Raw genomic sequence first — 18,472 nt, 5'->3', positions numbered from 1 at the left:
TGAGAGGTACCCACACCCAGCCAGCTGGCATAATGACATTTAAGGGGAGGGATGAGTTGGGAGTTTGTTTTGAAGAGGAGGGTTAGTTGGGAGTTTTGAAGGGGAGGGGTGAGTTGGGAGTTTTGAAGGGGAGCGGTGAGTTGGGAGTTTTGAAGGGATGGGGTTGTTTGGGAGTTTTGAATGGGGACATTTGAAAGTTTTGAAGGGGAGGGGTGAGTTGGGAGTTTTGAAGGGATGGGGTTGTTTTGGAGTTTTGAAGGGGAGGGGTGAGTTGGGAGTTTTGAATGGGGACATTTGAAAGTTTTGAAGGGGAGGGGTGAGTTGGGAGTTTTGAAGGGGAGGGGTGAGTTGGGAGTTTTGAAGGGATGGGGTTGTTTTGGAGTTTTGAAGGGGAGGGGTGAGTTGGGAGTTTTGAAGGGGAGGGGTGAGTTGGGAGTTTTGAAGGGGTACATTTGAAAGTTTTGAAGTGAGGGGTGAGTTAGGAGGTTTGAAGGGGTACATTTGAAAGTTTTGAAGTGAGGGGTGAGTTAGGAGGTTTGAAGGGATGGGGTTGTTTGGGAGTTTTGAAGGGGAGGGGTGAGTTGGGAGTTTTGAAGGGAAGGGGTTGTTTGGGAGTTTTGAAGGGGAGGGGTGAGTTGGGAGTTTTGAAGGGGTACATTTGAAAGTTTTGAAGTGAGGGGTGAGTTAGGAGGTTTGAAGGGGTACATTTGAAAGTTTTGAAGTGAGGGGTGAGTTAGGAGGTTTGAAGGGATGGGGTTGTTTGGGAGTTTTGAAGGGGAGGGGTGAGTTGGGAATTTTGAAGGGGAGGGGTGAGTTGGGAGTTTTGAAGGGGAGGGGTGAGTTGGGAGTTTTGAAGGGGAGGGGTGAGTTGGGAGTTTTGAAGGGGAGGGGTGCGTTGGGAGTTTTGAAAGGGAGGGGTGAGTTGGGAGTTTTGAAGGGGAGGGGTGAGTTGGGAGTTTTGAAGGGGAGGGGTGAGCTGGGAGTTTTGAAGGGGAGCGGTGAGTTAGGAGTTTTGAAGGGGAGAGGTGCGTTGTGAGTTTTGAAGGGGAGGGGTGAGTTGGGAGTTTTGAAGGGGTACATTTGAAAGTTTTGAAGGGAGGGGTGAGTTGGGAGTTTTGAAGGGGAGGGGTGAGTTGGGAGTTTTGAAGGGGAGGGGTGAGTTGGGAGTTTTGAAGGGGAGCGGTGAGTTGGGAGTTTTGAAGGGGAGCGGTGAGTTGGGAGTTTTGAAGGGGAGAGGTGCGTTGGGAGTTTTGAAGGGGAGGGGTGAGTTGGGAGTTTTGAAGGGATGGGGTTGTTTGGGAGTTTTGAAGGGGGACATTTGAAAGTTTTGAAGGGGAGGGGTGAGTTGGGAGTTTTGAAGGGGAGGTGTGAGTTGGGAGTTTTGAAGGGATGGGGTTGTTTCGGAGTTTTGAAGGGGAGGGGTGAGTTGGGAGTTTTGAAGGGGTACATTTGAAAGTTTTGAAGGGAGGGGTGAGTTGGGAGTTTTGAAGGGATGGGGTTGTTTCGGAGTTTTGAAGGGGAGGGGTGAGTTGGGAGTTTTGAAGGGGTACATTTGAAAGTTTTGAAGGGAGGGGTGAGTTGGGAGTTTTGAAGGGGAGGGGTGAGTTGGGAGTTTTGAAGGGGAGGGGTGAGTTGGGAGTTTTGAAGGGGTACATTTGAAAGTTTTGAAGGGAGGGGTGAGTTGGGAGTTTTGAAGGGAGGGGTGAGTTTGGAGTTTTGAAGGGGAGGGGTGAGTTGGGAGTTTTGAAGGGGTACATTTGAAAGTTTTGAAGGGGAGGGGTGAGTTGGGAGTTTTGAAGGGGTACATTTGAAAGTTTTGAGTGATTAAAGAAAATCAAACATTTATTGCAGACTGGGTTTCTTGAGATATTCAAATCAGAGATGTGTTTGAGGTGGGGTGGAATGAAAGTGAGTTTAGAGAATGAAGAAAGGAAGAACTGTATGACATTGAATTTTTTTTTGTTGTTGTTGTATTTCAAGATTTCGAGATTGAAATTTCTTCTTCGTTCTTGCTTTGTTTTTATTGCCACATTTTATTTGTTTTCCTTTCCTCTTGGATCCGAATGTGAGGCACAAGTAGGTTTCAAACCCTGCATGCTACAAAACTCAGCAATGTATTGTTTTGTTCAATACAGTACTCGTATTTGTAAATATAATCGGGATTTGACTGATTATTTATTTTATTTATTTCTCTGTCTGTCTGTGTTGCTTTTCACTCGCCATTTAAACCTTTGCCCAGAAAAGAACAAATGTTTTTACCTGTGAGATCATGATTGATTTGCCTTTGACCTTTTGCTTAAGTCTTCTTCGTTCATCTCTTGCATAGTTACACAAGTGAAGGAAAGAACCAATGTCATGTGTGCGGTGATCCACTAAGAGTGGTCTTTGTTCTAGCCCGCTGTACATGCAATGCCTCAAGGTACCATGTTGCTCGGTCTTTTTTTTCACAGAACATGCGTATCCGCACGGTGCCTGGCCTGACCTACTGCACGCGCTCTGGTATGAAGATCCTGGGATGTGTGCAGGAGAAGTACATGCTGGTCGATTGTAACAAGGTGGCTACCGGCACATACAGGTAGGGATACAGTGAGACTGGATTGTTCTTCAATTATGGTCTCTTCTTTCGGACCATTCTGATCCCGCTTTGCTTTAGTTCTTTCAACTGACTTATCACCTGTTTAAACGTAGCAATGGACAATAATGATCTCATGGTGCTTTCAAGAGCATTTAGTAAACGAGATCCTGGTTGTTCCACCTTTCTATACTTGGCCTGTTAAAGGCGTTTTCGTTAATAGTGCGGATGCCATGTCGAGACGAGACGAGACGAGGCAGAGCTTTCTTGGTATCGGGGGATAATGCAGTTTGTATCTCACCGGCTGAGCTGACATCTCTGTCTGGCGGCACACAATGGCCTTTTGTGTAAAATGCCAAAGAGAAACCGCACTGCATGCTGGGCACAGTTTGCCAAGTTACTGCCATCAAATTAGGTTGAGCCGATGTATTTAAGGCAAAGTTGTTTTGGCACGGTTTTGCAAATGACCGTTTTGGCTTCTTGCCTGCATTTTGGAGAATAAACACCATCACTTTGCTTTGAAAACTTGCACTGCAACACAGAAGAAGATTAATGTTTTCTCCGAAGGGGATTGTTTCTGCATGGCGAGTAATGATGGAGCTTTCAACTTTGTGCGTCATACTTCGGGTTTACCTGGTGTTAAAGCATAACGTCTAAGAGCCAAATTGTCTTCACATGGTCATAAACAATCGGTCCTTAAAGCTCTCATAACAAACGTCTCTTTCCTTTTAAGGATGATTGTGGTTGTGTGGACTGTTCATGTAGAAATTCCACAAATGACAAAGCTAACCCTTATTAGTTATTACCCTCGCCCGAGGAGAGGGTATTGCATTTGAGTCCGTTTGTCTGTTTGTTTTTGTTTGTCCGCACAGAATAAATTTGATTTTCTCTGCAACCGTTGGTCCGATTGACAGGAAATTTTCACCGCAGGTGCAACTCCACCTGTAGAATTTTAAATGATAATTATGACGTCATAGGTCACGTGGTTCGGCCGGCATCTTGGAAAAATAGAAAAACTTTGCACTTCTATCTCTGAAAGTGCTGAATAGCAAAAATTGAGACATGGATCATTGTAAAGAACTCTCCATGGGGAATAAAATATGTTAATGATGATATCATAGGTGCCTCCATTATAATGTCATAATTCGACAAGTAAAAAAAATAAATTCATCCCATCAAGATGAAATTTATTGAGCGCCATTCGTTGTAAATATATGGAGTAATGACTTTCCAAAAAACGTTAAAATATTTGAGGCTGTCTTTGGGCGCAGCCCACAGCTGGCGCCACAAATCACGACTTCCCACTATTTATGAACGTATTCCCAGGGTAACCACTGCTTGCTTTCTCGTACCCCTCTGTCTTGTATGCATATAATGATAACCTGGTATCTCTTCTTCCTATTTTAGGTACAAATGATCGAGGTGTACTTAACACATGGACATATAGGAGTGTGGAAGTAATTTTTGTCAACAAAAAAGTGAACGTTTCTGTTTTGCATCTATCAATATCTTCATACATTCCGAGTCGATACTGGTGAAACCTGTTTTATTTAGTTTATAGTCATGTCTAGCATCTGTGGTAAAGATATATCTGGGGTATGTGGTAAAGATATTGGTAAGGCAGCCTCAAATATTTTAACGTTTTTTGAAAGTCATTACCCCATAGATTCACATTGAAAATCATGGAGGTTGACTTCTGGCGCACTGAAATATTTGTAAATGAAAACCTGATTTCCTCCTCATTTTAGTCGTTTTGGACTTTGTCCCTTCCGGCAGCCCCTTAAAAAAACCAAATGATATTGAGGATTAAAAACTTGATTTTTCCCAGTTTATATCATATAATCTACCACCAAATTTTTTTTGAACAAGTTATAGGAGGTTATATATCACCCCCTAATGGTGAAGCATCAGACTCTTGGAGAAACTGACTTAAAAAGATCGAGTGTGGCCTTGCAGCATTGCTGGGCATGTGTAGGGCTCCTTGCGGTCTATTTTGACGTGCACTCTATTTTCAAAGGCTTTGGGACGACACACAATTTGAGCCTTCTCTGTGTGCACCGTGTGCTTTAGAAAGGTGTTTTGCCATGACGAGCTGTATATCGCTGCACTACCTGCTTTGATACACGTTCACAATGGGAGACCTTTCATCAACCACCAAAACAAGCCACTCTGCTTAACAGCTCTCTGTTAGGAATATGTTCAATAACAACGTTGATAATCTGCAGTGACCAACAGTCATAGTTTTAACTCGACCGAGCCTTGTACCATCAACTGAGTGCCACATAGAATTGAACTTGCACTTGATCTGAAGGAGCAGTGGTGCATTATTCTGCCTGATTTCTATCAACATTTGGCACAAAATGTTGGTGAACTCCTTTGAAATCAAATTAACAATTGTGAATTGATAAGCCTTACTGTCTTGTACAGTTATATAAGGCTCATGGAGGAGCTTTAGGAGCAAAGAATATGTTGGAATGGGTTGGGCTCAGCCAAACTTGCCTTTTTTTGTGTGTGTGCAATAATATGTAGACTACCCTTTATGCAACCACTTGTGAGTATGACATGTTTATTGCCATTGTTCTTGCAGTTACACCTGGAGTGATGCAAAGCTTCATCGCAGCAGCATTACCTTACTCTCAGGCTCTGTTACTGAAGCCTATGACAAAGCTTTTTGCATCCTCTATGCCCATTCCCAACCCTTCTCAATTGATCCCTCTGCGAATATCCAACAGTGCTCTGTCTCAGCCTCTCCCAAACACATCTTACCATCTCAGGAGCCATCAAAGTTAGGACAGACTGCAGACAATGTAAAGTCTCCACTGTTGTGTCATGGTTGTGCAGGTTTAAAGAAAGTCGATCACTGTTTGTTGGAAACTGGCACACAGACAGATTCTTGCCCAACCTCTCACAAAGAAGCTGGTAAAATGACAGGGATGCCTTCTCGACCTAGTGGAACACGGCGTAGCTCGACCACATTAAAGCAGCAACAGCAGCTGGTTGGTGTGGCGAATGCAGGAAATGGTGTGGCCCGCCGTAGATCGTCAATGTGGCGCAGCACAAATGCAATTGCTGGAAGAATTGCAAAGAAACGACGTACCATTGAGCAAAGCCATAAAGGCCAAACTAAAAAGGTAACATCTCAAGCCCCACCTCCTGGTTCACCTTCTGAGGATGCAACGTCAAAGAAAGGAGATCTCGCGAATGTGTTGCCAGTGTCTGATTTGCAGCAACAGGGAACCAAGGATGCAGCATGTTCACCTTTTGTGGGCACTCGGTTAAATGGTGGAAATTCTGGCTTACCACGCAGGGGCATGGCATCGAGGCCTCTAAACGGAGCACCTCTTCAGCAATTCATGCAGCGTGTCTGGACCGAACGGCAGGCATCCTACAACAAGGTTCGTTCGCAACTCAATGGATTGCTGGCTCAGCCGTTAGACAGTGCTGGTGTGGGCATGAGGATGCGGAGTGGCATGGGTTCACCTGCGATGCATTTGGCTTCCCGCATTGGAGTTCACATGCGACCTGCACTTCCTTCTTCACACATGCCCCATGTGAACAATTTCAGCAAGCGTTTTGAGACTAGGTTTGGGAAGGAGAACGGAGAGATTCAGTTGCGGGATAGGTTGCGAGTCGGCAGGCTAGTGAAGAAGTGATTGGCATAATGTGTCTCATGCTGCTCAAAGCTAAGATGTGGATGATTGTAGTTGTAAGTGTACTTGCTGTACTCTTGAGCACTGGACCAGAATTTGGTATCTGGACAGGACATGGCAGCTCTGTACAAATATAGTGAATATGGAATCTTGACATGCTTGTATTGTCCGCTTGTGGGTTGGTGTCCTTCCCTGTATACTGGTGTCATTTCTGCCTCAATTATGAACCGACGCATAGAGTAACTTCCTGAATGTTTTTCCTTCAAATTGTAAAAGTTATTTTTCGTTTTTGTTTTTTATATTTGATGACTCGATTGAGAGAAAAAAAAGTTTGGAATGATGTGTTTTTTTTGTGGTTGCACATTGCATGGCTCTTCATAAGTGATGCTGATGTTGAGTAGGTTTCTTAGTTCAGAATCCAGTTGATGGAAAATCTGGTGATTTGCCATCTCGGGCTCCTAGTTCCAGTGCTTGAGAAATCGATGCCTTTGAGTTGGATCCAAAGATACAATCGTGTACGTTATTTTAAACTGATGTTTCACAACTAATCCGGTCGATACGAGCTGTTACAATCCATGTTTGTAGTCTTTTTCTTTGGTATGTGTGTCTGCATGCATCTGAATTATAGGTGTTGGGATTTTCCTGTTGGCCAATAAAAATGGGTGATTAAAAATTTGTGTTGAATTTATTTTAAAAAATTGCTTGAAGCAGACTCTGCGTAATGGTTAGAAGTATCCGCTCCGACTCTGGGACGTCTGGGAGTCTAACCAAAGCCTTTTAATAGGATAGAGCACAGACAAACAATGCTGAGAAGGCAATGGCAAACCACCCAGTATAACCCTTGGCAAGAAACTTCTACAGCAGCACCGACGCTCTGTAAAGAGTGTGGTCCAGGTTTTTTGGGTTGATGTTATGAAACACGAGGAAGTGCTGTATAAAACATGCTAGATGTGTAAAATATCTCATCCGAGTGCATTCTCGGGTCTCATGTTTTCAAAATACTCTTTCCCCTTTAGTATGAAATGAGAGTTGTAAGGAGATTGTTATTTCATTCCAATTCCTACTTTAAGCTCTACAAGAAATGTTCAATAAATCCCAAACCAGTCATGAAAATGCACTTTGGTTATTTAGATGTGGGATAAATACAATGTTTTTCAAAAGCATTCCCATCGTCCACTCCCTCTCCCCCAACCTCGATAAGTTGAATGCATTTCTTCATGAAAAAGACCTTTTCGTGTTTGGTGCCTCCAGGTCAACTGAAGGTTTGGTAGGTACACACACTACACACACCCCCACCGTCTGAAGCCCACATATGAAGATAACAACCAACGACACACACCTGAGTGTAAACCTGCAAATACCCAACAGTGCACACTTGTGATCCAATAAAGGAACAGTTTTCTGAGGTTTATACCTTGGTAGATAAATAGTTCTTTGAGTGTTACAATGTTATTTACAATTTCCATATGCATCGGTCAAAAAGTTCTAAACATAGCTCTTACATTCAGGCCTTCATAGCTATAGAAAGCAATGCTGTGGGCTATGTGAAAAGGATAGCTGGTTCTCGAGTGGATTATATGATTATAAACTGTTTCTTCTGAGACCTGTATATCTGAGATCTGAGATATTTTTTGTTGATTTTTGAGGAAAGTGGATTATGACTATGAGACAGGCCTGATGGCCCGAGTGGCCTCCTCCTTTCTCAGTTTCCTTTTGTGGCAATCTCAAACTTGTGTAAAGGCAACTCCCCAGATTACTGCTTGAATAAACATTTTTATGCCTCCGCCCCCAAAGGTAGCTGAAGGCATTGTTTTCGGGTTTTCCATCCATACTGGCTGAACGTCATTTATCTCAGCAACCATATGTCCGATTGAGACAAAACTTTCAGTGTAGCAGCGACACCTATGCAGAATGTTTGTGATAATTGTGACGTCGAAGGTCACGTGGTATGGCAGCCATCTTGGATTAAACATGATTAAAAACATTTCTCAGAAACCGCTGAATGGAAATTTTTTTAACTTCGTGCATTGTCAAATCCTCGCAATGGGGAACAAAAGCATGATAATCACATCAGTGAAGTGGTATACCAGCCAAAAATGTTTTCATCGAATGTCTTATCCTAAAAATCTGAAATTGCATGCATATGATCTATGACCCATTTGTATTGAAATATTTAATTTATGACACTGTCACATGTGGCAGCCATATTGGATTGCAGGAAAATATTAAATAATTATATCTCTGAAGCCGCTTACCCTATTGATGCGAAATTTTACAAATGATATCTAACACCATTATTGCATATAGTTTGAAAATGATGACGTCGTGGATTCCGTGGTTTGGCAGCCATCTTGGATAGAAAAACAAATCTAATCCCAAGAACTTTCTGCTTGTATACCTCCGCCATTAGCGAGACTACGGATACTCCACAAGCCACTACATATCATGATTATTGTGTGGCCATTGGCAACTCAAGGGTGGGCCCTTATGTTTGTTTCTTCCCTCCACAGCTAAACTCTGGAACTCTTTACCTTTCCATGTATTTCCAACCACTTATGACCTTCCTCTTTTCAAAAAGCAGATTTTTTTTTTTTTTTTTTTTTACTTCCTCAAAAACTGACTTCTCTTCACTTTTTTTTTTTTTTAAATCAATGCAGCCTGTTTATTTGAGGACTATACAGTCCGTGACCAACATAAAAAAAGTGTGTGTGTCCGGCTTCCTTCCTGGGACTGCAGTGCAGTTATTGGCCTCTATTTTGATGACCGCATAACTTATGAACCGTTCAATATATTTCAACAAAACTTGCCACACTTATGGACTGTAGTACAAAGATGAACTGATTCCATTTAAGATTTAACAAGGCAAAGGTCGTGTGCCCCTTGGAAATCATTTTGCAAACCATAACTCGAGTTGGAAGCATTTTAATGTTCTCTTAACTACTTATTTCTATCTCACTCACTATTGTTCACTCCCTCCCTCTTTCTGTCACTTTCTCAAGGGACCTTTAATTTTTCATGTGACCTTTAAGTGGGTTGACACTTAGTGGGCAGAGACAGAACCATTGATGCATTCCTGTAAAATTCTACTTTCTAGTTTTAAATATGCAATTGGCAAACTTTGTGAAGAAAAAGCAAATTTATTTATTTTTGCAAATGACAAAATGAAACTAAAAGCCACCATCCCATGATTCCATTTTCCCAGCAACAAAATGTGCGGAATGCAGTTAGTAAATTCCAATTATTCTACCATGTCGGGAAAGCACTTTAAAAGTTACTGCTGCTGTAAATCTAGCATAACGTATCATCCCAAATTGTGAAAGTGCCAAAAAACAGAACAATCAAAAGTCCGCCTCATGGTGATGTATAACGGCCCCAAAATAGAATGGAACCCGAGTTGTTATGCCGAATGAAGAAGAGGAATGGATGATCAAAGCGGACAATTCGTGGAGGAGCACGCATGCTGTAACGATTCATAACTGCAGCTGTTGCAGCTGCTGCCTCTGTACCTTCCTCGTTGACCTCTACAAAGGCTTTGTGCACGACGGCGGAGACAAAGAGATCTCGGTTTCCGGTGATCCCCGAGAAGTCAGCGGTTTTTGACGAGAAGGCATCCGGCATGCCCAACTCGCTCAATGGCTTCTGCAACCCATAAGATTCTTCCAAACGAAACTTTGGCAGGAACACTTCCACTTTATTCTTAAACATTTTTGATGAGTGTGTCCACTCTCTCAATTTCTCCAAACTCAGTTCCTTTTCGAGCTGTTTGGAACAACCAGCAAACATTTAAATGGCATTAATAACTGTTGTACTTTTCTCACATGGGCATAGATTGACATGATGCAGTTAACACACCTGTACACCCACACCATTTTTACCTGCTTGAGACCAGTCGAGTCATCAGTGATGGATGAAGGCAGCAGAAGCAGCATACTCAGTTCGTTATCAATGTAGGGAAGCTCCAGAATGTGCACAGAGTTTTCAGGAAGTGCAACTGGCTGCAACATCACACGCTGCTGCTGCTGCTGCTGCTGCTGCATCTTCAGGGGTGGGCCCTTTACCAACTCGATGGATCCATACCTGAAATCGTCCTCTTGTCTCATCATTTGCACCTTTTTGGTCTCATTCTGTTTGCAAGGGGAAGAAACACGATGTTTGTGTCATTGAGAAAAGGTTTGACATTTGCATTGAAAAGTTCTGATATTACAACCTGGGGGTTCATTGAAAAATAAATTACAAAAGTAAACAGGTTTTACCTTGGTCTCCCCTTAAAGACTGAGCATTAGACTTGAACTTGACAGTTGGCAAATACATGAACAAGAAGTGAAGAAATGCTGGAGTTTTACCCTCGCCAGAGGAGAGGATAGTGCATTTGAGTCCGTTTGTCTGTCTGTCTGTTTGTCCGCACAGAATAAATATGATTTTCTCTGAAACCGTTGGTCCGATTGACAGGACATTTTCACCATAGGTGCAACTCCACCTGGAGAATTTGTAATGATAATTATGACGTCATAGGTCATCATAGGTCGGTGGATGAAAGCCTTGTAGGTGGATAGCAGCTCAGGTGTGCCAAGGAAGGACTTTGCATGACGGAGGATGCCCAGTCGCCATTTGTCTTTGGAGGCCAACTTTGAAAGGTGTCTTGCTCAAGAGAGATCATGGCTGAGAGTGAGACAAGAGTTTGTGACTGAACCTCTTTGAGAAGGTTGTTGAGAAAGTACATGTGAGGAGTTGTGGTATGGTCCTTTCTGAGAGACAAAGTGAGTGTGGGATTTCTCAAGGTTGAAAGTCATATTCTTAGTGTTTCATCAGATTGTGATATTGTGATGGTCTGATGAGATGGAATAGGCTACTGCCTGTCTGTCAGAAGGATGAGGGACGTCACGACAGAGAGTGGATTCATCAAAGAGATAGAGAAGATTTTCCAGTGAAAACATTGATGAAGATTAGGAATAAAATGAGATCTAGAACACTGCCTTGGGGTACTCCAGAAATCACAGGCAGAGGAGGAGAAAGGGTTCCGTTGAGAGCCACACGTTGGCTATGAGAGTGGAGGAAATCAGGAATCAAAGGGTGGAGTTGAGAGCCACATGTTGGCTATGAGAGTGGAGGAAATCAGGAATCAAAGGGTGGAGTTGAGAGCCACATGTTGGCTATGAGAGTGGAGGAAATCAGGAATCAAAGGGTGGAGTTGGCCTGAGATTCCATAGGCAGACAGTTTCGAGAGCAAGGCTGTATGGACCGCATCGAAAGTTTTAGATATTAATCCGATGGACATTAAATAGGGTGTCGGATCACTGACATCAGTTGGTGGACATTAAAGATCCCACAGTGTCCTTCGAGGAGAGTCGGCAAGCTATTGCCGGCTCCCTGAAACATTACAAAAGCATGCCCGAACTTTATAGTCCAGTCATTCTAGCGAACTTTTATCCCTAACCCACCACTAATTGCAAGAGAAAAAAAATGATATTTTTCTGAAACCTGTCGATCCTCTGAACAAATACATAAAATTATACTCAATTATAATGAGTGGATCATACTTTATTTTCAGATTGAACGAGAGCCGTGAACGAGAGGTGGAGTGACGCTTGCAGTGAGAGATTTGATCAGTGTGCTGAGGACAGTTAAACGCTGTGGTCATTGTGAATGTAAGTCGTATTATATTTAATTTATGATTGTTTAAGGTTTTATTTTTATTTTTAAAAGCAGTTTTTTGGAACATTTAATTTTATAATAAACATGTTCAAATTTTGTATTTTTATGAACCTATACATTTATAGTAGGACAACACAGGGAATAAAATGTAATCCTAAGTTCCCTCTCTTTTCAGCAACATGGGTGATATCGACTGTGTCTTCTGTAAGAAACCCCTCTCCAGTGATCCAACCAGTACACTGACGGATAAAGGTTGTACGAGGATCGAAGAAGCTGGACGTGAGCGTGGTGAAGAAGTCCAAGTCCATCCAGGACAGGCAGTTCATACAGATTGTCGTAGGGTGTTCTGCAATGTGAGAGACATGGAACTTTCTCTGAAGCGAAAACGTGTTTCGTCTGAGGCAGACAAAGGGAGGTGCCTTCGTTCAATGGATTCAGCGTTTGACTACAGAACTCAGTGTCTTTTCTGTGGTAATCCTGACAAGTACCAGGGGAGGAAAAAGGACCATATGTTGATCCAGGTTAAGACATTCGACTTCCAAAATCATGTGTCTGCTGACTGTGAAAATCGATCTGACATTGGTCGGGTACTGTGAGGAGCAGAATGGCATTTGTTGGCGATCTACACGCAGCAGATGCGGTATACCATAAGGTGTGCAGTGTTAACTTTCATACAAAGAAACAGATACCACTCAAATTCCAATCGGAAGAGGCGTCTTCATCAAAAAAGCAGAAGCTTGGTCGACCCAAGGAGCAGATCAGACATGAAGCGTTCCTGAAGGTGGCAAAGTACCTTGAGGAAAATGATGAGGAACTAACCACAATTAGTGATTTAATTGGGAAAATGGAGGATTTCCTAGTAGACACTGGCTGTGATGCATATGGTTTTTCATACATGAAGGATAACCTTTTCAATCACTTTGGTGATAAGATCATAATTGCAGACATTAATGGAAAATCAAATGTTGTGACATTTAGGGGTGTGGCATCGTCGATTCTTCATGACTTCTATCGTCAGCAAAAGGAAAGGGACCCTGAAACAGAAAAGTTGCGCCTGATCAAGACAGCTGCTGATCTCATTAGAAGTGACATAAAAGAGGTATCTCAAAATAAGGACATTTACCCGACTACTCTCGATAGATGTCCACTGTCAATGCTGCAACCAAGTTCCTACCTGAGTCACTAAAGCTCTTGCTCGAAATGCTGTTTGTGGGGAAAGGAAAAGACTTTAAAATCTGCTCACTGGGACAGGCGATCATGCAAGCCGCGAGGCCTAGGATCCTTCAAGCTCCACTGTTGGTGGGTCTTGGAATCCAAATGCACTTCCATTTTGGTTCTCGATTTCTCATAGACACGCTCTTTGCACATGGGTATAGTTGTTCATACACGGAGGTGCAAACGTATGAGCGCAGCGCAGCAGCCACGTGTGGAACAGACATCCCTGGTTTTACCCCTGGACATTTCATCCAATATGTGGCGGACAATGTTGACCATGACATCTGCACATTAAATGGGAGAAACACATTCCATGGTATGGGCATTATTGCGAGTGTGACCCCGAAAACAGTCCGGACACTTCAGATTGCCCGTAGAGCTGTCTCGGCAGAGGACATCGCACAAGTGGGGCGAGTCAATATACGACCTTTCACATCAGCATGTGGAGGAATGCAGTCCTTTCTCTACGAGAAGCTTCCAGCCTGTGCCGACTTGAGACAAATCAGCTCAAATGTTGACCTCCTCTGGACGGTTTCACTTACTGTTCGATCACCTCGGCCCTCTTGGACAGGAATGATGCAGATGGTACACAAGGGAGAACATCCGGGTGAGGCATCAATAATGTTTCTGCCCATGATTGATCTCAGTCCAAGTGACTTGGACTGCATCAACTCCACACTGCATTTCGTTTGTGAACATGCGCATAGATATGGTGTAACCCCGATACTGACATTTGATCAGCCACTTTGGTGGAAAGCTCTCACCATAGTCAAGAGCGAGCCAGCGGACAGCAAACTTCACTCGATTGTTCTAAGACTAGGAGGATTCCATACACTCATGAGTTTTCTTGGGTGTATTGGCCACCTGATGTCTGGTACTGGACTCAAAGAGCTTCTGGAAGTTGCATATGCCAGCAACACTACAACCCACATGATGAGTGGCAAAGCCGTGTCTAGAGCTATACGTGGACATCTACTCGTTGATGCAGCACTCAATGCAAAACTTGCTTCGAAGGTATTTCAGATGAACCTCCCAAGTGATGGAGACAGCGAGCGTACAGTTCCAGCAGAGCTCAATGATGCAGGCGACTTGTTTGACGGTCTGATGTCGGGTGACCAAGCAGTGTCAGACATCGAGTCATCGAAGGTGATGGAGGTCATTGGAGACAAAATCAATCAGGTGATTGATACAATAAGGCATCAACGGACAGCGAGACTGTGGTTACAATACATGGAAATGGTGGACATTATCCGTTTTTTTCTGAAATCTGAAAGAACAGGGGATTGGATGCTTCACTTGCATATCCTGCGCGCCATGCTTCCATATCTTGCAGCTTCCGGACACAGACACTACACAAAGTGCCTGCACATATATCTGCAACTGATGACTGAGTTACCAAAGGACCATCCAGAAGTACATCAGAAATATCTCCAAGGATTCCAAGTTGTCCGACGGAGCGACAGATACTGGGCTGGTCTGTCTACAGATTTAGTCATCGAACAAGTACTTATGAGAAGTCTGAAGACATCAGGTGGTCTGACCAGGGGACGAGGGATGACAGACACAACGCTCAGTCTGGGTCATGGCTAGTCCTTTCTTTGCAGAGGTGAACAACGCCCTCCAACACCTCACTGATGTGATGTATGTGACAAGTGAACAGCACAAGGATCTATCAAAGTCTAGACAGAAGAATGATGTAGCTGATACCCAGAAAATGCTTGAGTTTCTTCATGAGAGGGATCCCTTTCAAGACGACGATACTCTTCACAACATTTTCACTGGTATAGTTGCCCAGACAACGGTGAATGTTGATGAGGCGAAAACTGTGGGAGAAAAGCTCTTGGGCCAGATGAGTGGTAAACGTGTGCTTGAATACAGCTTCAAGAAGAAGGGTCAAGCCATAACTATGGACTCAGAGTCTGCAATGAAGACACCAGACGGAGACATCAATATCGACCCTCAGTTACTCTTCCAGAGACTTGTGATCGCTGGCACTGAAGTAGGAGACTTATCCAAAGCACTCCTTTGTGAGTTATGCACATATCCTCCATCTTTGTTCGAGACCAAATATGCCTTGCTGTCCGCCAATAAGCCAGCGTTAGCCTCAGCAATCAAATCCTTGGCACCTGCCGATACTGCACAACCGTCCGATATACAATACGTACTCGATGGCGGTGCCCTATTGCAGCGCATACCGTGGTAGTCAGGTGAACAGTACAAGGATATTCTTGACCGCTACCTGAAATATGTTAGTAGGCATTACGGGCATGCTATCGTCGTGTTTGATGGCTATCGTGAAGGTCCCTCAACGAAAGACTGTGCCCATCAGAAAAGGGGTGAGCGACCATCAGTGAAGGTATCTTTTTCTCAAACCATGACGCTTTCTGTCAAGAAGGAAGAGTTTCTTTGGAACAAGGAGAACAAGCAACAATTCATAGACATTCTTGGTAAGAAACTGGAAGAATCTCATTGTGAAGTGCTTCATGCGAGTGGGGATGCGGACCTACTCATAGCAACAACTGCAGTTTGTAGCTCTTCAAAATCCAACACTGTTCTTGTTGGCGAAGACACTGACTTGTTGATACTACTGTGCTACTATTTTCGCAAGAATACTGCGCACACTCTCTACTTAATGTCGGAGCCGAAAAAGGGTTCATTGAATCCAAGACAATACTTGGACATTGGCAAAGTCAGAGAGGCTCTGGGTGATACTGTCTGTGAAAACATTCTCTTCATCCATGCGTACCTGGGATGCGACACGACATCAAGGGTCTTTGGGATCGGCAAAGGCACTGGACTCAAACTGTTCAAGGACAATGAAATGTTCCAGCAAGAGGCCCTAATTTTCGGCAATAAAGAGTCAACACAGGATGAGGTCATTGTTGCAGGAGACAGAGCAATGGTTTGTGTGTACGGAGGCAAACCATCAGACAATTTGAACGAATTGAGGGTAGCAAAATTTCATGCTAAGGTGACAACAAACAAAACATCGTTGCACCCACGGGTACTTCCGCCCACGAGCTCAGCTTCCAAATATCACAGCCTACGGGTATTCCAACAGGTTCAGGAGTGGAAAGGACACAAACTCAACCCGCTTGACTGGGGATGGAGGATCATGGACACCAGGATGATCCCTATGCATTCTGACCTCGCTGCAGCACCAGACTATCTCCTAAAGCCGGTTAGGTGTTCTTGCAAAGGTGGTTGCAGTGATAAATGTTGTGGTTGTCGGAAACTTGGGCTGCCTTGCACATTTGCATGTAGGGAGTGCAGAGGTATTTGTGCAAATGCAGACGAATGTTTTCGAGGATGCTGATGCGGGAGGGGGGGAGGTGGCAGGAGGAAGAGACGAAGTGACGTGTTAAATATTGTGAACGGACAGAAGGACATTGGGTACAAATAGTTGTGGTAGTGTATTCAAACATGGTTAAATAAATAATTTAGAGTTGATTTGGTGTATTATTAAGAGTGATATTGTCATATAATTAATTTCCAAACATTGCGGTAGTCCGAAAAGTTCCCAAATCGGAAAGGACCTGAAAAACCATGTTCCACTCAATATATTTAAGTATAATTTTGGGCAGATATTTAGTAGACATCAAGGTCTCAGAAAAGTATTACTGCGTTTCTCTTGCAATTAGTGGCGGGTCCATTCACATTTTGACTGGACTATTACTCGGAGGTGACGCCTGGGCAACCGGTTTGTGAAAGGCTTGAGCCAAACTCCCCCAGCCAACCCCACAAGAATGTGGGACTTCAAACAAAGCATGACGTGATCTTTCCAGGCCAGGAAAGCCAGGACTCTTCAATCATGTAACGAGGAGGAACTGAGGACGAGCCGAGGTGTTTCGCTGTACTGTTTTTTTTATTTATGGGGAGAAGCTCGAGCCCCTAAAACGAACCCCGGGCCCTGGGGCAGCAACCTCCTGCCACCTCCCGCCCCTCTCATCAGCCCTTGGTGTGTGACAAGGACGAAATGATTCGATTTTGGTGAAGATCTGGATCCACATCCGGATACTATAATTGTTTGAAGTCATTATTCACCATAGAGGGTTTGGGGCCAAAAACGATATACAGCACGATATCTCAAAAAGTTGTGACCGAGTCATGACAAGACTTGGTGGATGAGTTGTTTAGGTGACAAGAACAAGCCGAATAGATTCTGGTTCAGGTCCGGATCCAGATTGGGCCTATCACTGGGATACGAAACATAAACTGTTCAACCTTGTGGAGGTGTGCGCTCCACCGAGTGCTGCTCCAGCTGAAAGCAGCTCTTCATTTCGCGTGTGAGGGGAAAAAAGTGTTTTATTTTTTAAATCAATGCGAGGCCAAACCTTGTTCAGGAAGAAATCTGCTTCATGAGTTTTCTGTGTTTTAAACTTCCTTTCCCAGTTCCCCTTGAAATAGATGGCATTCACAAGGACCATCCGTGTCATTGAATTGATAACGCCCTCAGAGAGGAGGTCTTTGATTTTCCCTGCAAAGGAAAGAAAGATGGTTTCAGAACCACAGTTCCACATTGTTTTCACTAATGAAATGATTTATCCATCTTAATATGCAGACATCACTGGTGATCAATTAACTAAAAGCATCACATTTAAAAAAACCTATTCCCAATTATTGATAACTTCACACAAAAAGTTTGACTTCCCACTTAAGTGTTATCCTGACAAGTTTGAAACTTCGTTCCCAAAATGAAAGTCAGTTCTGCAACACCACATGGATTTTATAGAAATCATTTTACAGACATTTATTTAATTAAGAAAAGGGAATTCCGACCAAGCTGTGCCAAACCATGATACTGAACATGGGGTGCAGGGAAGGGACAGTTATCTCTCAAATAGTTCTGTTGGTGGTGCATTTTGGTGGTCAGGCAAGGTGGTTGTTATTGCAAATCCATCTTCCCCTTGTAATTCCTCTATTTTGCCGGAATCTAAAGTACAGCATCACCCCAACAGTCTTTTTGCGTTAAAGTTGGAATTATTTAATTCCGGGTGTGGAATATTTTGGAATTTGTGCTTTTGAAAGTTCCAAAATGGCAGGCAGCCCTGGTGCCAATTCAGGGATTCATACACATGGCTTTCGAGACAGAAATAACTCGGAAATTCATCGAAGTTGCAGTTACTGTCTAATGGTATTGATAATGTGGAATAGCCAGAATGATTGAAATAATTTTGATACAGGTGTGCAATGTGCATTTTGACAGCTGATTATCCTTCCTTGTAATAACTCCTTCCCATGGGAAGCATGAAGTGCTGAAATTGAGTAAGATGACAATTCCTGACTCTTTGGCGTGTGCTTGTTCATGATATTCAATAAAGCAATCACAATACGCACATGGGTAATTTATCAAATGGCAAGGGGTATCCCATGACTTTTGGTT

The 18,472-nt window shown here is 43.4% G+C and overlaps 2 protein-coding genes across 2 annotated transcripts in view; one reads left to right on the top strand and one right to left on the bottom strand.

Annotated features, from left to right (window-relative positions):
• LOC137434146 (protein FAM83D-like) overlaps positions 1–6,895 on the top strand; it is a 91,387-nt gene extending 84,492 nt beyond the window's left edge. Inside the window, exons 3-4 of the mRNA XM_078785735.1 lie at positions 2,451–2,575; positions 5,160–6,895. Of these exons, the coding sequence (XP_078641861.1) occupies positions 2,451–2,575; positions 5,160–6,225 (1,191 nt within the window). The 3' untranslated portion in view covers positions 6,226–6,895. The remainder of the gene's footprint in view (positions 1–2,450; positions 2,576–5,159) is intronic.
• Positions 6,896–9,339: 2,444 nt separating this feature from the next.
• The window catches only part of LOC137434145 (leukocyte elastase inhibitor-like), a 41,662-nt gene continuing 32,529 nt past the window's right edge, over positions 9,340–18,472 (bottom strand). The window contains exons 4-6 of the mRNA XM_068126853.2: positions 17,424–17,566; positions 10,098–10,346; positions 9,340–9,981 (exon numbers count right to left, since the gene is read on the bottom strand). Coding sequence (XP_067982954.2) covers positions 9,574–9,981; positions 10,098–10,346; positions 17,424–17,566 — 800 coding nt within the window. The 3' untranslated portion in view covers positions 9,340–9,573. The remainder of the gene's footprint in view (positions 9,982–10,097; positions 10,347–17,423; positions 17,567–18,472) is intronic.

Source organism: Myxine glutinosa, chromosome 10, assembly GCF_964187855.1.
Source record: "Myxine glutinosa chromosome 10, kmMyxGlut1.1, whole genome shotgun sequence".
Classification (NCBI taxonomy): domain Eukaryota; kingdom Metazoa; phylum Chordata; class Myxini; order Myxiniformes; family Myxinidae; genus Myxine; species Myxine glutinosa.
Note: the sequence above shows the minus strand (reverse complement) of the source record. Positions and strands in the feature narration are given on the sequence as shown.